We start from the raw sequence: 22,294 nt of genomic DNA on the forward strand, positions 1-22,294 counted from the left end.
AGGACTGTGGTAAGGACAGGTAAGATAAGCTAGTGCAACTTAAAAAAATAATGTTGGTTATTGTAGAAAACGAACAGATATAATGCAGTACTTTACAGTCTAGTCTAAGTATAGAAACTCGTGTGCTGTGTGTTACGGTAAAGTAAAGCCTACGTAACCTCTTGCGGCTTTACTCCTGAGTAGTTCAAGTGTCAACGTTGTATTTACATTTGTTTGCTCCCCTTGTCATTGTGGTTGTTGTTGTTGACAGGATGGATCTTCTGTCTGTACTTACCGGTAGGTGACAATGGTGAACTTATATGACAACAAAAAACACGTTTTCCCCCACATGCAGGACTGCTCTACACCCAAGCCAAAGGGCTGCTGGACACGTTAGGGAAGGTAGAGATGGAGGATTTTGGGGCATTTGTCCTTTGGGCACTAAAGATTTGGCTGTACCTCGTAATCAGCCTCATCATGATCCCAGCCATGTTTGGCTTCTCACTGGGCATTTCTGAGACCTACATGACCATCCTGGTAAAAACCTTAGAGGTAGGCCTACTGTGGTTTCGTGTTGTGTGTCGCAGATACATGCTTTTAAGAAATACAGATACTCCTCATACAGTGCTCCACATAAAAGACATTGCCATAAATGTCTTCTCTGTCCTCCACAGTGGGCCACTCTGAAGATACAGAAGGGACACGCAGATGAACAACTGGAAGCCTCTGCATCTAATGGTGAGTAGAAAACTGTGTATGGAAATGTTCATTAATAAGTAGATTATGTATGACACTCTTCTATAAAAGTTGATACTATCTTTTATTGTGAAAGGTGGAGGTTTGGTGACAAATGTGCGCTGTAATGCCAGATTTCACAAGACACTTTACAAGTCTGGGCAAGAATGTTGCAATGATATTGCCCAGTTTTGAAAGAGTAACCTAATTCATTTACCTATGAAGTTCAGAATGTTTTTTGTTCCTGCATAGAGATACATTTCTTACCAGATGATAGCCCTGTGACCTTTTAAAGGAAGGTTAAATTGCTTTCTTGGTTACATTTTATAATTCACTGCAGTCTGCAGTGTAGTTCCAGACACTCCACTGATAAACCAGAGAACTGTGCAGTAACAGTCAGCATTATGGTCAAAGAAAGTTTTTGTATCATACATTTCAGTCCATCTCTCCCTGTCTGTCTCTTTCCCTCTTTTAATCAGCTTTGTCAGAGACAGGCCAGCTTTCTATTTAATATAGGCTATTGTTATTTATTTTGAATATTTTTTCATTTACATGTGTTGCAACTGTATATTTACTAACAGGAAAAGAAACCCTGTCTTTGTATTTTATTTTAATCACAGTAAGTACTGGGCACTTTAGAGGAAAGGAGAAATTACTTATAGGCAGGGCTTAAAATTAGGACCAGCCACCAGCCAAATGCTGGTAAAATATGTAAATAGATGGTAGATTTCCTTCACTCACCAGCCAAAACAGTATTGTTAAACTATTGAGTGGCTGGTCAAATTTAAACATTCACTAGCCGTTTGGCTTGTGGAGAAAAAAATGAATTTTGCACCCTGACTGTAAGTACCAGGTACCTAAAAGGTACATCTTAAGTTATCATGGTACAACTTATTTTACAGTTCTAATGTGCTACCAAAACATAATATACTAATGGATAAATTACAATAACAACAAATGTTCCCCTTTTCAGGGCAGTTTACTGCACTGTTTATTGTTCTTTACATCATTTGGAATAATAATGAGCCAAGAACTTAATGTAATGGGTCTATATTTAAAAAAAAAATTAGCTCCTTCAGTAGCAGTTATGTCATCCATTACAGTAGCAGCTCATATCGTTTAGGCTGAAATAGAAAACAAACGTACCTTCCTCAAGTGCACAGCTATGAAAGGTTTGTATTGTCATTGAAGGACAAAAACACAATACAGTAAAAACACAATACTGTACACAGTAACAACAGAGTATGCACTTTCGAGTTCTTCTTACCATGTAGTACCCTGTAAAATCAACAGAGCCGGCTAAATTATTAATATCTCCTGTCTGACTGACATGGGATGTGCATTCTTTTTAAAAAACAAGTTTTTAGAAATGTCTCATGATATATTGTCTCTAGAAGTGTATTATTCAACTTTTTTTGGAAAAGAAAAGAAATACTGTTATTCATTTCCTGATGACTATTATTTAATAAATAAATTTATCCTTTACCCTCAAAATATCCCATAAGTACCCAGAACTTACTAAAATACTTACAGTACGTCAATATTCCTTTCATCTCTGAAATAAACTTAGAAATACCCAATACTTAATAAAAATATGTATATATCGTGTAATAGTAATGTCAGCTAAATGTGGCTTCTGCAAAGTATGTCAGTGGTACACTTTTAAAATATGGACGATGAAGTGAAAAAGCATCCTAAACAAAGATAAAGCATTCATTCTTCTGAAAGTGTGCATTGAATGTTGAAGAAAGAGTTTGTTACTCTAGGTTTTGGACTTTGCCTGCTGAGTTATCTGATAATGTGGAGTTTGAGCTGAGGCCAACCCTTAACTGTTCTGACAATTGTTAGGTAGATGGTGTTACATACCAGGCAGTACAACCTTCAATACTTAAGACAACTCTCTGGAGAACTCAGTTATCTTTTTACTATTGTGTATTTCGGGTCAAAATTTACGTTTTAGGTTTCTTGTTGACACGTGTCGGTGGTTAAGGTGACTTTTCTTGGCAAGTCGCTGCTGTGAGAAACGTAATCTACTCAGGGCCTAAAATTTAAATTTGCAGAGGAGTCCGCTTCATTATGCCAAATGACACATGTTGTACATCTCTATGTGAAGCAAAGTTGCTGTTGATTTTTTTTCTTTTTCTGCATGCTTTAGAAATGGTTTAATGCTTTGATTTATTGTCATCATTTAATGTAGTTTTGTATTTTTTTGTCATTCTTGTCAAGTACAGTATCCAATGTCCTTCCAAGAAACACATTGCTGAATGAACTTTTATAATCTTTCTTAGTTGGCTGAAACCATTTCCTCTTCTGACACTATCAACACAATCTGAAAAGATATCGCAAGGCTGACTCATTTTTTCAGATTTCTACAAAAAAATAAGAATCCATGTGTGTATGTGTATCAGGTCTCATCCAGAGGGAAGATGGCTCTATGGAGAAAGAGTTAGAGGAACTTAGACGCAGTCGACCCAAACCACCAGTGGGCGGGGATTTTACACTTAGTGACTGTTTCTACTTCACCCGGAGAGGAATTGAGAGCATTGTAGAGGATGAGGTACATTTTTACTTTATTTGCAAGAAAACAATTTATTATGTCAATGGTAATAAGTGGCCTTGTTTTGCTATGCTGATTTTACATTCGATTCTAAATTTAGGTGACCCAGCGGTTCACTTCAGAAGAGCTGGTGTCCTGGAACTTACTGACTCGCTCCCACAAAGATTTCGAGTACATCAGTCTGAAGCTGACGCTGGTCTATGGCCTCGGCATTTTTGTGAGATACTGCATCCTCGCCCCGCTCAGGTACACCAATACTGAGACTGCAAAATTAAGCTGTAGTGATACAAATACAGTGTTGCCATCCAGACAGAAATAATTCAAAGGTTGAGTCAAACCTTAGTGGGTGGAACCGTTTGTTCTGGTAAGTATGATGTTGATAAGCTGACATTGAAGCCGCTTGAAATATGCAAGTCATAGAAAAATAAAATAAAAATCTGATGGACTCTTGTTTTGGAACCCGCTTTTGCTCACTTGGCGTTTTCCTTGCTATATTTGCAGTTTTTCGGTGCTGTGTCTGCCATTTTCGTAGCTTCCACATGAATGTGTGTTTACTATCTGGCAACTGGCCACTACATTTTTATAGAGGTTGATGGCCAGAAGTGTTCCAAACACAGCAAAATAAGAGAACAGAGGTCGAGGGCAAGGTTTTTATAAGTGATGATTGAGAGGGATTATGTTTGTATTAGTCTAAACATTGTTGTATTAGGAAAACCCTACTGTGCCTTTAAAGCTTGACCCGCACCAAAAATTGTGGTTGCTCGGCTATTGGATTCAACTACATAAATACCAATGTTGACACTTTAAAACCCGCCATTTTTGTAACAACCTGCTATCAGACCTTACTTGTGTATTTTGTGAAGGCTAGTTTCAATTTGCATTTTTTATTTTTTATTTAAGTTACAAATAAAAAATAACCTAAAACTTCATACACCTATTTAATTTGTGTCTAACTATTCAGTATTTTATTATGTGCATGACTTTTTATTTTTTATGATGAATAATTGAGGAGTTCCACTTTCTCCAGGATAACCTTGGCCTGCATTGGCCTCACCTGGTTGGTCATAGGAACATCTGCAGTTGGATTACTTCCAAATTGGAGGTGACCACAAACTATAACAATCCAAATGATAGTCATATTCCATCTAACTTTTTTTCCTATGGAGATTGTTACCTCCTCATGTGTGCTTCTTTGCGTATGTGTGTTTTCAGGATGAAGTTCTGGCTCAGTGAATTGGTCCATGTAATGTGCTACAGGATCTGTGCTCGAGGACTCTCTGCCACCATCCACTATCACAACAGGTAAATGAGCCTCCTCACCATGTACTTTTCTAACAATCAGATCGGGAATATATTTTGATAATGACTCCATTCCCCTCGCAACAGGGAAAATAAACCCAAAAAAGGAGGAATCTGTGTGGCCAATCACACCTCTCCTATTGACGTTGTGATTCTCTGCAACGATGGGTGTTATGCTATGGTACAAAAACTTCTTTTTCTTTTTACATTTTCTTTATACTGATAGCAAATTTATCATGCTAAATCATGACATGCTGCCCCTGACTGTCAAAATGTGTTTATCAGGTGGGTCAGGTACATGGAGGTTTGATGGGAGTCCTCCAGAGAGCCATGGTGAGGTCCTGTCCTCATGTCTGGTTTGAGAGAGCAGAGATGAAAGATCGCCACCTAGTGACCAAAAGGTCAGTTTTCCACCCCTTAACTCATCACTCTTTGCATGTTTGTCATTGCTTGTTGTTCTCGCCTGTATTTTCTTTTAGAGGCTGCTCTGGCTTTCAGAGAGTTTGGTATTTTCCTGGTAGTAAAATCCTGGTTATCCAAACAAGAACAGATTGTGGAAAGTGTATGCTACTATAGTACTCATACAGTTCAGACTCCAGTATGTGAAAAAAACACTCTTCAAATGTGCAATGTGGTGATACATTTTTATAGTCAGGAAAATTTTTCCATTACCTTTTTGTGTTGCTTCCAGATTGCAGGATCATGTAAATGACAAGACAAAGCTTCCCATATTGATATTTCCTGAGGGTAAGTGTGACCATGTAAAGAGATAGTTACGTTATCCACAGCAGTTGTATGTTTGTGTTTGTAACATCAAAGATAAGACTCAGTAAGTGTTGTTATTTTAGCCCAGTGCCTGATGGCAGTCTGGCCACTCAGCTGTGACAAATGAGCAGCTATTTCATGTGGGTTTGGACAGAGCTCACACAACTCTGTCCCCTTTAATCTCCTTTCCACAGGAACCTGTGTCAACAACACATCAGTCATGATGTTTAAGAAGGGAAGTTTTGAAATTGGAGCAACAATATATCCAGTAGCCATTAAGGTACTTCAGTCCTGTCTATCTTCATCCCTCATTCAGATGTTTTCTGGCCTACTGGCTCACATATATTTTAAGTTCCTTACTGCACATCTATGTTTTTTTTGTGTTTTTTTTTACTTTTCTCAGTATGACCCCAAGTTTGGAGATGCTTTCTGGAACAGTTCCAAGTATAGCATGGTCAGTTACTTGCTAAGGATGATGACCAGCTGGGCTCTCGTCTGTAACGTCTGGTACCTGCCAGTAATGCACCAACAGGTGTGTATGCTTTGCCGAAGCACGTGAGCAGAGACATGTATTAAGCCGTCTATACATCATCCGCAGCAAACCACGAGGTTGGGTGCAGAGCACAGAGCCAAAGCGCAGGTATACGTCATCATTGCTTCTGGAATTGATTGCTCCTTGAAAGGTCAGCGGCAACGAGGTGCAGGTGTAAATAATTTAAACTCTGAGCTTAGCACTCTGCGGCAATTCCGAGGGGTGTGTGACACTAGGGTCAGCGCTGTGCCTCATTGGGTGGCACTGCTCTCTTAATTGCAAAACAATGGAATGTCCAGCACAGAACGGTTTTACCGCAGTTCATGTGTAGGCGGCTTAAAGCCCCCTGTCCAGCCCACAGGTGACACCCCTACGCCTCCAGATTATACACACACACATACACACACACACACACACACACACACACACACACACACACACACACACACACACACACACACCTACATATCACATATATTAAAGTAGAAAGAGTTGTTGAGTTAGATTGTTCATTCAAAAATGACAGGAGGGGGAGGATGCTGTCCAGTTTGCCACAGGTTAATCTCCCATCGCTCACCAGGGAGGGCTGGTAGATTTACAGTGGTAAGATTCAACCTCTTTATTTTCTTCACTTGTTATTTCCTTGTTCTGGAGTATTTTTCTTTTCATTTTGACTTGTTCTGTTAGGACTTTTATATGAAGAGTATATGAAGTTTGGTCAGGGCTCAATCTTTGACAATCTGTGAATCTGAACAATAGTGTTTTTTCCCAAGCAAAAACCTCTGGTGCTGAAAAATTGCGCCAAAAAGGAAGTGCCAATTTGAGGCTCGCCCCAAAAGGGAGTCAATCCCTTATGTTAAACCCTTATGTTAAAATCCCAAACGTTACAGCAGAAATAAACGTGTGTGTGTGTGTGTGTGTGTGTGTGTGTGTGTGTGTGTGTGTGTGTGTGTGGTCACTACATCCATATTTAATGCAGTCTAAGGTTTTTATAAACACACATTCATAATTGTACCATTATATCACAGTAACTCTATGGCTTTTTGGAAAAAGGTTTTCATGAAAAATATATTTTTTAATCCACAGAAGAACATGCATTCCTTTAAGTTAATGTTAAACACGATAAACAACAGAGAATAGTCCTTTTTTAGCTTGACAATGATATTCATTGACATTGAAACAATGTTGTCATATGATTAGCACCACTCTCACTTTGTTCTGTCGCAACCTGTCTGCCTCTGCAGGGATGGAGGCCTGAAGAGGGCAAAGGTGAAGGAGTCATTTAAAGAGGAGCAGCAGAAGCAGTACAGCAGCATGGTGGTGGGAGAAGACAGCAGCAGCAACAGTGACTGAGATCCCCAACCAGTATTCTGTACAAAAATCGTGCCATGGCTCTGGAGAATATACAACGTAAACAGGCCTCTCTCCTCGAGTATGTTCCCATTAGCTGGACCTGATAGGGAATACTTCCAAGTTGACACACCGTGAAACCTCAGTTAAAGCTAAAAGGAAGAGAGTCTCAGTGATTCACAGAAAAGTGCAATATTAAACTTTATGAGGAACAGACTGTGATTGTGAGAAGGGAAAGCTCTCTGTTTTTACTGCTGCTGAAGATACTGTAGCTGCTGCTGGAATTGAATGTTAATGCTGAGAAAATAGCTTAAAATGAAATGTCTGATTGTAGACAAGCCACTTAGAAAAACTAGATTCATGAATGTCTCACAGACCTGTCGACTCATTTATGTGCTGTTCATTGTTTTTTAAGAGAAGTCTTAGTTTACAATTTCAATACTTATTGTCGATTATGCAATGGCAAAAAAAACTGGAGGTATTATGTAGATCTGCTGTTTTATAACATAACGTGACATTATTTAATAAATCTAAGCAATTTGAAGAGATAAAAACTGATCATTGTTAATTAAACATTCAAATATTAGTTTTATATAGATCTTACAGTGACGTACGAAGGCCTACTGTAAAATAATGAACACTGATAAGCACATTTATAACATACTGTAGTTTTACGTAACAATCATCTGTTATTGCATTTAATACTGATAGACATGATACACTTGCACAGTGTTTTTGGTAACTTTTGACCCCCCCACCGTTTTTTCACATTACTGCAAAGGGAAAGCATTAGCGCAAGAGACACAATGGTTTGGCACTTAAATAATACTTGATACTTGATGTTGAGTGTGAAAGATGGTTCATTAAATGTCCACATGACATGTGACTGCCTTAGAGAATAACACACAGCTTAGACTTTCTGGCTTTCTCTCCACTTGGTAGTTGTACCGAAGATGGAATCCCACTGCTGCCATTTCCCTCTGGGGTTTTCTCTTTGGCTCCTTAAGCAAATTAAAGAAGGTTAAAAAAAAAAAAAAGCTCACTCACTGTAACTAAATTTTGACGTAATCCACATATCTCTTTTGTTTCAAATTGTCAGCGTCCTCACCATTATTCTCATTATCACTCGGATCTGTGTTGTCCTGGATGCCCTGCGTAAAAACAAACATCACTTAATCACATGAACAACAGTCACAGTGACAGCCTCTGAATTAATCAGTTGCAAGCCTCTACTCGATGTCAGTACTCACCTGGCACAAGTTACTTTTGTTGTTCTTTCTCTGTTTGAGTTCCTGATATCTGCAAACATCAACAACAAAAATAGGTTTACATGTGATTGCTAAGAAACTCCGCTGAGTGTAATTCATTTACAACAATGTGTTGTGGAGAACAGCCAGTTTGTCTTTAAAATGGGGCTTCCTGTTTTCTTCCTTTTAGTGAACCAGCTGGGAGAAACCAATTGCATAGTGAAATATTTAATGAGCCTAAATAGTGCCTCACATCTGGCATCTGTGTCTCCTGCACAGTTGAAATGACAAACAGGTTGCTGTTGATTCAGAGAGACAGTATTCAAACTAAGCTGTTTTTATCTCTTAGTAATAAAAGCCTGTAAAGCCACTCCATGGCAAATCTCCTATGGTTTTACCTTACTGAATACGATGGTTTCAGCAGTCAGAGCAGTCCTAGATTCATCACCCTATATGTCTTGTGTTTATTTTAGACAATTTTAAATTTAACTATATGTTGTTAGTTTCCATTACTTATTCACAAACATAATTTAAAGTGGAAATCCTTATGATTTCAGTCCTGGTTGATTTAGAATTCCTGTTTGAGTGAAAACAATTGAATTGTGCTGCTTAAATCTACCCACCGTTGCAGATAGGAGTCACAATTCCTGTTGGCAGGCTCGGTCTTCCTCCTCAGTCCATCTGATGTCCGTGGAGTGCTCGTATCTACTTGTGTTACTACACCCACCCTGCCTGCAGCTCCAGAAGCAATAGGCATAGCTGCCTATTACAACTACAAATTGCAAAATTCAGAAAATCCAATTTAAAGTCACAATCATTTGGATGAACTCTGCTATTGCAAATGTGCTGATAGTGGAGCTTGCCGTGCAGTATTTCCCTAGTCCTCCCTAGTTGTTGACTGCTGTGTGAGCAGGGAAATGTGTCGAGTTGGGGGGATTTTACGGTAGTGTTTGTTGTTGTATCCATGGCAACAGTTTTCCCAAAGAATGGAACATCAATGAAGCCATTGTGAATGTGATGAAACCACGGATAGAACCACTGACATCTTCTTTAATTCACTGTACAATATTCAGAGTTATAGTAAATATGCCTTTTAACTGTTTAGGGTTTGTCTTGGTCGGCTCATCCACTTGTCTCTGAAAGGAAGTCATTATTACTAACAATTATTAGTAAACTGAAAGAAAATTTTAAAATCAACAAAATTTGAGTTAAACCCATTATGTAATTCTCTCCGGTCTTTATGCCATTTTCATTTACTTTTTTTATTCATTTATTTGTTATTCATTGTGTACTAGGATAGGTGTACTAATAGGACTCTTATTAAGGTTACATATATTTTGATGAGTTGAGTTAAACTTCTACTTTTCTTTGTTAAAACAATCACAGATAGGACTTTTCCCTGTGTGATGTTCAGGTTTTTCCATTGGTATCACAGTCTTATTCCATTTACACCGTTGCTTCACAAAATGTGCATTTGTAATCAACAAAAAAGCTTTTGAGGAACACTTTATTCTCAACAGCATACAAACAAAATAGGCAGTGTTTATACCGACAGAACTGCAGCATTTACAACCATTGATTAGTTGAGGTTGAATGAATCAGATATTTCAACACTATTCCATAAATAATGATTGTTTCTGAATAATAACCAGGCAGTGTAAAATAGTAATCCCCATGCGTAGATGACCTGTATGAGCTGACTACAGTCCTTGTTAGGACTCTTCCTTCTCATCTCCATGTGTGATGGTGTAGCAGAGGGACTTGTAGTCGATGTTGCCAGTTGGGTCAATGGGAGCGAGAGCGAAGGCCTGATCCACCTAGAGGTTTATGAGATGACAATTTGCCTGATGAAAATGAAAATTGTCTTAAAGAATGGTTTAAAAGTCTGTGTTAAGATAGAAAAAACAAACCTCCTCTGCTGTGAATTTATCAGCCTGGTTCATCAGTAATCGTTTAAACCTGGATAAACAAGACACAAATAATGTAAAAGGAGAGGATAAATAAGATACTGTTATTTTACAGCTATGAAAAATATAAAAAAGAATTAATAAAATGTATCTTACTCATCCTTATTAACAAAGCCGGTCCCATTGGGGTCAAAAAGTTTGAAGGCAGCAAGGATGGTGTCTTCAGGATCGGTCCCTGGAGGAAAACAAGCCATCATTGAGCATTTTCAAAAAGTTCATCAAAAAAAATTCAAAGTTGAGTTTGAAAATCTGTGAATAGCTCTCACCATTGAGTTTCTCCCCAAAGAGAGTCAGAAACACGGTGAAGTTGATCGGACCCTTCCCCTCATTCAACATCGCATCCAGCTCCTCATCATTGACATTAAGTTTTCCTGGTACACAATCAGGAATCAAACACACACACAAACCATATATCAAATGCAATAACATAAGTATTTTACATCAGTGGAGCCTTTTTATTCGTAGTCGTACATTAAAAGATAAAGAGTTAAAGGTAAAGCAAATACCCAGCTGTCCATAGGTCTCCCTCAGGTCCTGCTTTTTGATAACACCATCTCGGTCTTGGTCAATGCAGCCAAAAGCCTGTGGGACAAAGTCCAAAAAATAATGATACAGATTAAGTTTTTACAAGTGCTGATTAAAAATGTTAGAAATACTAAAAAGGAGATGTTTCACCTTGCACAGTTTACAATAATAATTTATTTCATAACCTTTTCTCTCTTCTCAATGAAAAGAGTCAAAAGAGTTGAAACTAGTCATAAAAAAGCATTTTAGTGAATAGTAAATGTAAAAACTGTTCTTTCCAATCTGTGCATCTCACAATTGTTGAAAATTAAAATAAGGAATTGTTGTACTGATCTTTTGTAAGGCTTCTTGTACAAGGAGCGGTTTTCTTAAAAACAAACAGCCTGGGTAATTATGGCATACATTAACTTTAAATTTTGAAACATTCATTCTATTTTCATTGTTTTTGGTTGAAATTTACAAAATGTAGTGTGCAAAAATGAGCAACTGCTTTAAAGAATCAAACCATTAACTTAAAATTCCCTCTTGCATAGGGGAAAAATCATTCTGATAGAGATTGATTAAACTGAATAAGTTAAAGTACTTATATTTCCATTTCCTTTCCCTTGCAATGATTTGAAAATCAGAAAACTTCAGATTACTGTGCAAATTTCCTCCAAGACATGTTTCAAAGGGAGCTGTTTGGAGGCAGGGCAAGATGCAGTACTGTACCTCCTTGAACTCCTGAATCTGGGACTGCTCAAACATGGAGAAGACATTGGAGCAAGACTTCTGGGCTCCCCTCTGTCTCTTATTGGAGGCCTTCTTACTTGCCTGAGAAGATGGACACAAACTCATTTGGTTTACACACAGTTATTTTTGGACTGCAGAAGTATACAAAACAATTGCAATAGACAATAACACAAATATGCTCTTAAATACACAGCAACCTCAATATGATAGAATACTATTAATCCTTAATTGGGTTTTCTTCATCACTGACTCCGAGTATAGAAAGTCCAAAACCGCTGACTGACTTACCATGTCTGAATGATCGTACGTTGACTCCCAGTCGAGGTGTGATGCTGGGGTGGGTTTTTATATATGGCCCAGCTTATCATCTTCCTTCCTATAATAGCCTGTGGTGGGCAGCACAGCACCTTACATGGACATGACTGCTCTCTGCATGTCACTAAAGGTACCTGATAAGAGGTGAAGCAGACAGGATTCCTCTGGGCTAGAAAATGGAGATATGAAGAGCAGAGAGTGAGAGAGGAGACAGGGGAATGTGACTTCTGACGTTTGACAGTAACTCAATCAAATAAAGTTCTATTTATATTTTTTTGATAAATAACTTTGATTTTAAAGTATGTTTAAATGAAAATGAAAAGACTGTGATCAAACAAAACCAGCTTAACAATACAGCAGCTGGTGTGTTATAATTGAAATAACACCTGTCTTAAAATTCTATTGATTTATTTTGAAATGCAGTTTCCCGTTCTATTATACAGATGTGACAAAGAACCACAAATACAAGATGTGTTTACAGGTTCACATAAAACACATTTGCTAATCTATTTCAGCTGTTGACTTACATCTCAGTCATATGGCAGTTGAAAAAAGAAACAATAATATAAATGTAAAGTGTATTAGTTTAGTTTAATTAAGCAATGTAATTTACAGTTAAGCTTATTCACATCCAAAGCACATTTGATCAAATATGAAAAACGTCAACCTACTGAATAAAACACATAGAGTTGTAAACATAACATTTAAATAGACAATATAAAGAAATATTGCATTGCTCACAAACCTGAAAATACTACATAACAAAGCAATGAATTTTGATTTAGTCATAGTTTAAAACAGCATTCACAAAAAAGTCCTTGTGTTATGAAGATGTTTGCACAGCTTTTACAATATATCATCAATAATACATCAGCCATTTTTTAAATGGGTCAGTTCATACCCAAACACTATCAACAGTCAGTGATACACAAGTTCAGAAACATTGAAATTATTCAGGCTGGTCTGTTGCTACACTGTGACAAATCAATGTCGTTTTTAAAGCATTATTACTGTATAAAGGATATTAGTGTAGAACATGTATAGAGCATGTAGATTTGCAAAGTATTATGGTCAAAATTTATTGGCAGGTAAATTAAACAGTAAATATCTTTTCCTGTCATTTTAATGGGATATTTTTTCAGCAACAGAAAAAGTAATCTGCCTTTAATCATGGTATTTTTTGCACTACTTTATTTAGTGTTGTCAACAAAATAATCATAGGGCCACCAGTCTAAAAATGTCTACATCTGTAAATAATTCCTTTTATCTTTCCTTGGCAGAGATGAACAACCCAGCCCTGAAAGAAGTTTCCAGTTCAGAAACAATAAATTAAGTCTTATACATGTTATTGTTTAAAATTCTTTTTTTGGTTCGTATTTCATTTCCATGTTTTTATATATTTCCACTTTTAACTGAAAATTTGAATTGCTTCCAGTGCTTGGATTTACAGTTTTCTTTGTAAAAGATTACTTGAAAATATCTTGTGTCACGGTTTTGTACAATGTGATGTTTTTGTGTTTTTTCACATTTAATCAACATTACTGGAATATATGTGACTGTCTTCACATGCAAGTCTCAGAAAGCAGATGTGAAGCAATAGAGGACTTACACACATCTTTATGATTAACAACTCCTTTATTAATACCATTTTTCTTTTTTATGTGTCTCTACAAGTACAGTCAAATTAACTATATCATCTCAAATAATAAAACAATGTATTTAAACTCTTGAAATATGCATTCAAGATGAACAAAATAATTCCAGGGCATGCAGTTTACAATCAGGGTAACTTAAACAAAGAGGAAATAGTTGTATCTTAAGGAAAGTAATTTTGTTTTTTACAAAATGAAACCTGTTTACAAAATACAAAATACAAAATAAATGTAAATTCAAATGATGAATGAATGTTGAATGAAGTTATACAATAAATATATATTTTTTGTGTGTGAAAAACATTGTCTTCATTTTACAGTATGCAATTATTTTACTGTTACATATTTACAGTACTAAAATGAATGCATTAACACCTGTTACAGTGTTACAGCACCCTACTACTGTGATAGAGGTGCAGTACTGATATTATTATTGTAATACCAATTTCAGTATTGTACGTACTGTGATTACATTTACAGGAAGCATACTGTAGAATGGACTACAGCAACTTGCTTGCTAATTACTGCCAGCAAGTTTCTGTAAATTTCACAATTTTCTTGTTACAGTTTTCCAAATACAATATAATACAAGTTAATTTCTTGTCTGTACATCTTCTAGCCGTCCAGTTTGCTGACACACATCCTTCAGAGCCTAAAAAAGGCCCAAGCTGCCAACTGTGGATGACGTGTCATCAATGTTCTCAGATTAGAGTTCAGGCTTCCTTTACCGCTCTTCTGCTGGGAGACAGCTTAGTGCACACAGCTCCCTTTACTGTGTCAGCATGCATGCTGCCATCTTACAGGCCACCGCTGAGATAAGGGCGGCTCCACGACCGCTCCCCTCCTCCGACTGGATGAAGGTGATTTCACAGTGAGGCGTGAGGTCCCTGACTATTTTGTGGAACCTGTCACGGAAACTGAGATAGAGAAACAACATGATTAATGTACAGAATCAGTCAAATCTCCATCTGTCCCACAGTTAAGAACATTTTAAAGCACTGCATGTTGGGCAAATCTTACCACCTAATAATGTATTTCCTTTGCTAAGTACTCACACATATTCAGAAAACTAAGATATTCTAAAACATGGACCATTACTCACCATGGGTGCAGCTTGTAGACAGATCCATCAACTCCCACTGTAATCTTCAGGGCTTCCTGGCTGCGTCGCTCCCGCATCAGGTTGATCACACCAGCAAGCCCTGCGGCGCACATATGAGCAGAGCGAGTGGAAACACTCTCACAGACCAGACGCACAATGTCACAGTCTAGCTCTGACGGCAGAACACCCAGCGAGGACAGGATGTTGTAGATTTGTTTTCTGTCCCCAGTGTCACTGAAGACAAAATGGCAAAAGGCAAAATTTAAAAAGAGCTGTAGTTTCTAGACCCATTATGTTCAAAATACTTAAATACTTGTTGGTATATTATAGAAGTACCTTGTTACTGCATTGGTAACCAAATTGCTTCCTCATATTCCCCTTAAACCCAGTTATATAAGCTTATGTCATCAGCATACACATAGCACAACAGACTTTATATACATTTCTTTGCAAAAAGATTTTTTGTTATATTTATGTGTTTTTCCCACTTTGTGCTTATGAAAATGCAATGATTGTGTACATACATGAATAATGTCTAACAATTTCATCATTAGTCATCTTTTGTCTTATTGTCTACAGGCAACATATATTCAAGCAAGAATTGTTGTTTCTTAAGTGGGTGGGCAACTGCAGCCATGTTACAATTCAATGGTTCTCACCTCTCCATCTGCGAGACGTAGCGCGTCTCAAAGCTGCCGCGTGTCTTCAGCAGCTCTGAGGCTTCACCATTAAACAGAAGGTCTTCATTCACCAGCTTCATCAGAACAAGTCTGACCAGCTCACCCATGTATTTCCCGCTGATCAGCTTCTCATATCTATAAGAGGCAAGAACAAAAGACGTGACGGGTAACTTTAAATAAATATTGAAAGGAAGGGTATGGGTGAAAGGGAAAATGATCTCAAGAGAGGATGTTTTAATGGTGGAAGAAACAGGAAGGATATGCACAGTACTTCACAAAACACATGAGCAAACAACTTTCTCTTCTTTCAAAGAAGGAGAATTGACAAGGATGCCAACGTCAATGCTAAAGAGGCTCAATGAGGCTGGGCTCAGCAGTTGTCTGTGTTAAGGGGCTGCCAGTGCAAAAGGTAAACAGCCATTAGGCCGAGAGGCATTATGGCAAGCAGCGGAGAGGGGTCATTAATCTGACACCCCCACACGCTGACTGACCACTGACGTAAGAGGGCTGTAGCCATTTACAAACATCTTCAGGAAAAACAACTGGTAGCCTGGCAACTACACAAAGACCTCAGGTGAGAGTATTGCCACAGAAGGATGATTAATTCAGAAAAACAATAATAAGAGAATAAGGGAGTGTTGCACATTTTTAAATCACAGTGTAAATCTCCCACTCCCAGCACTTTTAATGACATACTAGAAACACTTGAGTGCATACAGTAGATAAAGTCAAAAGAGTTGGGTCAAAAAAAGCTTTCCTATGTGTGAATTGGACTGCATGAACTTACAGCTGTTTTCCAGGGTTAATTGAGGTCTCGTCCACCACTTTGTCATACTCCAGTCGAAACTCCTCCAGCTCCCCATTGTTTCCGAACGCCCCCCACTCTGTGTTAACACACATGCGGCCCTCCTCCCCTTCTACCAGCTCCACAGTCCTCATCTCCTCCATGTAACACGCATTACAACCAGTGCCTGGTAAACAAAAAGCAAAAATATGCACCTTAGGTGTGTTTGAATCTGCATGTCTCCGCACAGACATGAGTGCATTTCAGGAGCGCCTTCATGCTAGAGGCTCTTTATAACTACTTACCAACAATCATACCGACTTCGCAGCTGCGATCCTCATAATAGCAGGAAATCATGGTGGCTACTGTGTCATTCACCATGGCAACCACATCCATCTCAAAGTCCTAAATGAAAACACCAAATCAAAATACATTTAGAGTCATCCAGCTGTAAACAGGTGTTGCAAATGAATATTGAGTTGTCTATTAAGAAAGCAGAGATTCTAATATGCAGTAACTCACCCCTCGTCTCTTGATAGCATCCCTAAGTAAACCCACAACATTGTTCCCTTCTGCCCCAGAAGCTTTAAATCCTTTGGTCCAGTTAAGAAGGATACCCTGTGGCAAGAAAAAATAAAAACCTTAAATATATAAACCTTATGATACAAACAAAACTTCTATAAATCTGGCAAATAAAGTGAATCAAAAAGAGCCTTCTTGAGCAATCTTAGTATTGTTTTTAAGACTGTCCAATGTAGAGTATGACTTCCTGGTGTTCTGATACTGTCAAGATAAACCTCTTTAAATAATATTGGACTGCGTTTTTGACAGTGTCCCCTTGTGGGTCAAATTCAAAAAGGCAAGTTTCAATAAGCCGCGGGTCGCTTATGATGATTGTTTGCGCATTCTACTCAGGGAACCAAGGTGGTGTAGTGGAAGTGAATTGTTCTGTCAAGCAGGAGTTATTACATTCTCTGCTTTACTGAGTATAAATGTATAAATGTATCGGTCACCTGAATTCTTCTTGTAACTCTGTCATTTCCCATCTGATTGACCCGAGGTTCAGTGCTTTGCAATACCAGTCCCCCCTATGGGATTACTGGTATAGCTGTCTTATTTAATTCGTGTCTGTCTTGTGTATCTGTATCTTTTTTTCTTTTCTTTTTTTTATGACCGTGCATCTAATAATAAAGGCTATCTATCTACCTTGTCAATGTCCTCATGACGTACTGGAAAGGAGAAGGTAAAACCCAGAGGAAGCTTCTTGTGCTTGATATGGTGTTTGTCCAAAAAGTCTGACATACACTCTGCTATGTAGTCAAATAGCTGCAGAGAGAGTGAAAGAGATGATATGAGATGAGATGTGGGGGAACTGCACAACAATTAGTACTAATTTCATTCTGAGAACGCTTCAACATAGTTTACAGAAAAACACAAAGAATTTTCTTTGCCATTCCAAGATAGTTTTTAACAATCACATACAAGTAAAACTACAAATACAAATAAAAGCACTTATGTTGCAAAACCAATTGCTTTGTAAATAAAAGAGGAACAGCTTACCATTTCAGCAGTGCCTGTCATGGCATCTTCAGGAATGGAGTACATCTGGTTCTTGGTCTCCACCTTCCAGCTCCTCTCCTCATCTTCACCCACCTTCACAAGCATCACACGGAAGTTTGTCCCCCCAAGGTCCAGAGCCAGGAAATCTCCCACCTCTGTCAAAACACACACTACATCTGAACGTGCACGTACTGGCTTTACCTGCACAGGTGATAATCATTACATTACATCTTGGTGACATCTGTGTGACTTTACCAAAAAAAAAAAACTGATAATCTTAGGATGGAAGAATGAGTATCTACCTGATCCTTCAGGGGTGGAGCAGACATAAGTTGGAAGCATTTTGACACTGGCCTCTTCATGCGTCTCTAAACGCAGTCCTCTGTCCATCTCACGCTGCATCCTCTTCATGACTTCTTTTAGCTCCTCCTTCTTCAGCCTGAACTCTGACAGGATCTGATCAACCTGCAACAAGAGGAGAGAAGAGCAGGTCAGAAGCTGCAAATGGACTTATTATGCAGGCTAACTACAAACAAAAAGAGAAGTGAGGTTTCACTTATGAAAACAAGAAGGAAAACCAGAAGAAGTAACAACAACAAACAAAAAGGAATCAGAGCACTGACAAATGAAATGTACAAATCAAAATCACTTCTTTACAATACAAAACGATAAAATGAAAGTACAGAGGACTCTATATTCTGCTTCAGAGTTCCCACATACAACTATATATACAGAACAAAGTAGAATCTGAACATCTAATACAATCAAGCTCCTCACCCAGAGTTTCTTCTGAAACAACATGGCGCAGTCTGTGCGTAAATACTATGGTTAATTCTCATTACAATCACATGGGACGAAAATAATGATCCACAGCAATATTACAAATTACTTAAACCTTGACAAAGTCTTTCTGGACCAACAAGTGAATCTTACCATGAGGATCTTATCAACCACAGAGCTGTAGCTACAAGGCATCTTCACCATCTGTCCGAGATGAGAGCTGACACAAAGCATCTTCACAGGTTTAACTAAATGAGCCTCTGTGTGTGTTTCTAAGTGTGTGGTGAGTGTGTGTCCTCCCTGTGTGTGTGCAGAGTCAGTGAAGTGTGGGTAGCACTCAATGAGAACCTCAGCTGTTTTTATGCTCAGCTGAAGTGGGCTGGCCACACCAGACGTAAATGCCAACCCTTTCCCAGCCTCACCCCATCTGGCCGTCAGGAATCAAACACATGAAGCTCTATCATGATTGAATATACACAATTATTTCCTATCCTTTCTTGATAAAAAATTTTTTAATAACTAAGAAATATGCTGACCTATTAAATGCATGCCCCATGCTCACAACAAACAACATTCTAAACTATATGATTTGATATTCTTAAGAGTTTTACAAATGTTGATCATTCAACCTTTTGCTAAATATTCTTGATCTTGTGATTTATGTTTTCATGCATGGTTGTTCGTCTATTATTCAGTTTAAGTACCGCAATTTTGCCAGGAAAACTCTTGAAAAAGAGACTTTTCAGGTTATCCTTGTTTTAAGGTTATATGAACAACAACAAAAACACAGAATCCCAAGCTCAAAAAAATCCCTTTGATTTTGCAGTGTGAAGAACTGAATATCAATTACTGTTAGGGTATATCAGATGGCATTTTAACCTAGCAACAAAGAGTTCAGATTAATTTGGTAAATCCTTCTTTGCTTTCATGGGGAAAAGTATAACCTGTGACCCAGTGCTCACTTAAGACAAATCAAACAAACTTGAACTCGAAACCTGTGAATTTTGCTCTTTTTATTTAGAAGAGCAGTCTAATTCAATCCAATGCCACAGAGTTGCTCAATCAGGGAACTTCAGAGGTCTAAAAGAGTTACGCATATATTTGTAAAATTAGTACAATGTCTAAAATTAGCATCAAATGACCTCTAAAACTAACAATAGCATGCTGCAGGTGAAGGCCCCTTGTGCTTATCAGCTCCAGTAGTTTACCTGACCAGAGGTCAGAGCTTTTATTAGCTCTGACCTCTGGCTGTGAGGTGATGGTGACCTTTTCCCTAGTGCCCTAATAGCAGGATTTATACGTCACACTGGACTAAAGACATTATGTAAAAGACTTCAACATACTGCTCATGATGTATACCCTCTAGCATGTAAAAATGACCTCTTAAGTAGCTTGTTTGAAAGAAAAAAACACGTTTTAGATTGTTTTGACAAGATTGCATCTCATCAAGCTTTATGTCACTTACTGTAATACTGAATAACATCTTTAAACAGAAGATGCCATGTCTTGTACTGATGCAACATTACAACACTCACTTTTTTTGCATTTGCCTTACCCACAATCTTATCACTTGCAATTATTTAATGGCTACACATCAACTTAAGTACATTGGATACTTTGACAGTAGTAAGATAGATAGATAGATAGATAGATAGATAGATAGATAGATAGATAGATAGATAGATAGATAGATAGATAGATGGATGGATAGGTAACACTTTACAATAAGGTACACAAAAAGGGTAGTTAGTGTTTTTGAAAGAGTAACGAATGATTAGTTAACCTTTTTCAAAAGGGTAGTTACCGTTTTTCAGAAGGGTAATTTCTCTTTTTCAAAAAGGTAGTTGAGTAACTACCCTTCTGAAAGGGTAACTACCCTTTTAAAAACGGGTAACTAATCATTCGTTACTCTTTCAAAAACAGTAACTACCCTTTTTAGTAAACCTTATTGTAAAGTGTTACTGATAGATAGATAGATAGATAGATAGAGCTTTATCAAGATTGCTTTTATCAATCTGATTTTTAAATGTGGGAACCCTCGTGCCCCAGCTGTACTTTGTCCATATGTCATAGAAAAAAATAGCAACAGCTAGGCTCCTAGGGAATTGGCATATGGCAACTGCAGGATGGCACAGCACAAAACTACTTTCAGTCAGTCATCTTTAGACTAAAAGAAATACATTTTCGGAATGCTCTACCAACGGAAATAAAGACACAAACTGATCTGAAAATGTTTAAAGAAAAGGTGAAACAAAACCAGCCCTGGTCACGTATACACACAGAGGCCTATAGACGTGCATTCTCATAAACACTTCGCATGCACCCGTACAATTATGCACACAGGCTATTGCTATGTTATGACCTCTTTAAGTAGAAAAAGCCTCAACCAGGGACAGGTGCCGCAAAGGATCCGTTCCTAGATATCCTGTCAAAGTCAAAGCCTGTACCTTAACCTGTTACAATGTTGTTTTGTCCCAGACAAATCAAATAATGATTAAAAAAAATCACATCATTGACTCATCTTTACCTTATCCATCGTATCACGACGAGGAATATATCATAAATGCCCCGCCGACCATCAGTGGTCTGCAGTGGAAATTCCGTTGATCCTCACAGTTTTGGAGATTCCCAAGTTTTTGCTGTTATGGTGTTATGGTGTTATGGTGAAGTCCGTGCAAAGTAATCGTTTTCCTTTTTTGGGAAACGTTCCCAGCACGTCTGATCTACATAATGTTCAGCATTAAGTCTGAAACACATTTACATATTTGCAGTATTTTCAAGGCCTATTTATAGTGAACCTTTAAAGTGAAAGTCTTTGGGAAAGAACTGTAAAAGAGTTAGAAAAAAAAGTCTATGGACTTTTCTTTTCTTGCAAATATTTATAAGGGGAAAACATTCTTCATCTTCATTCATACATAAATCTATGCATTTATTTTCATTATTAGGCCTATTGATATCGTATGAAGAAAGATAGCCTACTGATTAATCTTCATTCCTGTAGATATATATTATGTAAAAACCTTTGGATTTGTCTTCATTCTTGCAGTTAACAGGTCCAGTTAACATCCGGATCGGCGCACTGGATGTGCCATCTGCTCCAACAGGCATGCAGTTAAAAAAGAAAAATAGATTAAAACATTGGATTTCCTCTCCAAAACGTCATTCCAGAGATGTAAGCCTTAAAATTTTGAGCAGAAAAATATTAGGCAAACCTCCTGTAAGCTGGCCTTAATGACCATGTTATCTCAATATCTTAACGCAACAAAAAAAGCTATAGTTCCAGGAAAAGAAGCCTGGCTGGTGCAGCTGTCCTGTCAACGTGTGCACCTGAAGGCTTAGCGGTTTCCATGCCAAAACGATTTCAATGTGTTGCCTTGGAAATGAATTACCGGCACACTTCTGCCATGGAAAACACTTACCACTGAGTTAAGTAGCCAGGAGGAAATTGTTAAATGGTGCAAGATCACCAGAGAAAACATCAATTGGGGGTGCCAGGTTTTTGGTAAAAACTTGAACTCGCAAGGCCACCAAGCTGTATAAAAATATTTATGATTATTGACAAATATCTAAAAATATGCAAAATAACATTAGAAATGAGTCAGGTTTTTTTGATTTACTTTTTTGAGCAATGTATTTAGGATGACTATCTTCTTCATCATCAGACCCATGTCAGTGCCTTATAGCCTGCATAGGCATTATTTTCAACATCCTACTTTTATTGAAAGGCTTTTTG

General features: G+C 37.8%; 3 protein-coding genes across 8 annotated transcripts; 1 reads left to right on the plus strand and 2 right to left on the minus strand.

The window, feature by feature from the left end:
• On the plus strand, positions 1 to 7,742 carry agpat9l (1-acylglycerol-3-phosphate O-acyltransferase 9, like). Its single transcript, XM_032516196.1, has 14 exons — positions 1 to 19; positions 335 to 531; positions 654 to 717; positions 3,123 to 3,271; positions 3,372 to 3,517; positions 4,299 to 4,373; positions 4,484 to 4,573; positions 4,658 to 4,751; positions 4,856 to 4,971; positions 5,262 to 5,317; positions 5,530 to 5,615; positions 5,739 to 5,867; positions 6,394 to 6,470; positions 7,112 to 7,742. The coding sequence occupies exons 2-13, from the start codon at positions 388 to 390 to the stop codon at positions 6,427 to 6,429; spliced, it is 1,185 nt and encodes a 394-aa protein (XP_032372087.1). The 5' UTR covers positions 1 to 19; positions 335 to 387; the 3' UTR covers positions 6,430 to 6,470; positions 7,112 to 7,742.
• Positions 7,743 to 9,897: 2,155 nt separating this feature from the next.
• myl7 (myosin, light chain 7, regulatory) lies at positions 9,898 to 12,093 on the minus strand. Of its 2 annotated transcripts, XM_032516202.1 has the most exons (7): positions 11,977 to 12,093; positions 11,668 to 11,769; positions 10,938 to 11,013; positions 10,698 to 10,802; positions 10,528 to 10,606; positions 10,375 to 10,423; positions 9,898 to 10,281 (listed from the first exon to the last, which is right to left on the minus strand). In XM_032516202.1, the coding sequence occupies exons 1-7, from the start codon at positions 11,977 to 11,979 to the stop codon at positions 10,177 to 10,179; spliced, it is 519 nt and encodes a 172-aa protein (XP_032372093.1). In that variant the 5' UTR covers positions 11,980 to 12,093; the 3' UTR covers positions 9,898 to 10,176. The 2 variants fall into 2 exon arrangements, with proteins under 2 accessions (XP_032372093.1, XP_032372092.1); XM_032516201.1 differs by lacking the exon at positions 11,977 to 12,093 and having other exon boundaries at positions 11,668 to 11,808.
• Positions 12,094 to 12,787: 694 nt separating this feature from the next.
• gck (glucokinase (hexokinase 4)) lies at positions 12,788 to 21,614 on the minus strand. Of its 5 annotated transcripts, none has more exons than XM_032516190.1 (10): positions 21,582 to 21,614; positions 18,084 to 18,246; positions 17,782 to 17,951; positions 17,428 to 17,547; positions 16,744 to 16,839; positions 16,527 to 16,626; positions 16,225 to 16,408; positions 15,417 to 15,572; positions 14,758 to 14,991; positions 12,788 to 14,572 (listed from the first exon to the last, which is right to left on the minus strand). In XM_032516190.1, exons 1-10 carry the CDS (start codon positions 21,597 to 21,599, stop codon positions 14,425 to 14,427), a joined length of 1,389 nt encoding a protein of 462 aa, XP_032372081.1. In that variant the 5' UTR covers positions 21,600 to 21,614; the 3' UTR covers positions 12,788 to 14,424. The 5 variants fall into 5 exon arrangements, with proteins under 5 accessions (XP_032372081.1, XP_032372082.1, XP_032372085.1 ...); XM_032516191.1 differs by lacking the exon at positions 21,582 to 21,614 and adding an exon at positions 21,089 to 21,204 and having other exon boundaries at positions 12,789 to 14,572; XM_032516194.1 differs by lacking the exon at positions 21,582 to 21,614 and adding an exon at positions 18,715 to 18,905 and having other exon boundaries at positions 12,791 to 14,572.
• Positions 21,615 to 22,294: the final 680 nt, after the last annotated feature.

The sequence above is a fragment of the Etheostoma spectabile genome, chromosome 5 (assembly GCF_008692095.1).
Source record: "Etheostoma spectabile isolate EspeVRDwgs_2016 chromosome 5, UIUC_Espe_1.0, whole genome shotgun sequence".
Classification (NCBI taxonomy): Eukaryota; Metazoa; Chordata; class Actinopteri; order Perciformes; family Percidae; genus Etheostoma; species Etheostoma spectabile.

Coding starts and splice junctions, on each gene's coding strand:
- gck (XM_032516194.1), bottom strand. CDS start 18,795: ATGCTTTGTGTCAGCTCTCATCTCGGACAGATGGTGAAGATGCCTTGT. Junction 17,548..17,781: donor TGACAGGCACTGCTGAAATG/GTAAGCTGTTCC, acceptor CTCTCTCTGCAG/CTATTTGACTACATAGCAGA. Junction 14,573..14,757: donor GTCTACAAGCTGCACCCATG/GTGAGTAATGGT, acceptor TCTCTATCTCAG/TTTCCGTGACAGGTTCCACA.
- myl7 (XM_032516201.1), bottom strand. CDS start 11,793: ATGAGTTTGTGTCCATCTTCTCAGGCAAGTAAGAAGGCCTCCAATAAG. Junction 10,803..10,937: donor GGAGACCTATGGACAGCTGG/GTATTTGCTTTA, acceptor ATTGTGTACCAG/GAAAACTTAATGTCAATGAT. Junction 10,424..10,527: donor GGCTTTGTTAATAAGGATGA/GTAAGATACATT, acceptor TTGTTTATCCAG/GTTTAAACGATTACTGATGA.
- agpat9l (XM_032516196.1), top strand. CDS start 388: ATGGAGGATTTTGGGGCATTTGTCCTTTGGGCACTAAAGATTTGGCTG. Junction 4,574..4,657: donor ACCATCCACTATCACAACAG/GTAAATGAGCCT, acceptor CCCTCGCAACAG/GGAAAATAAACCCAAAAAAG. Junction 4,752..4,855: donor ACGATGGGTGTTATGCTATG/GTACAAAAACTT, acceptor TGTGTTTATCAG/GTGGGTCAGGTACATGGAGG.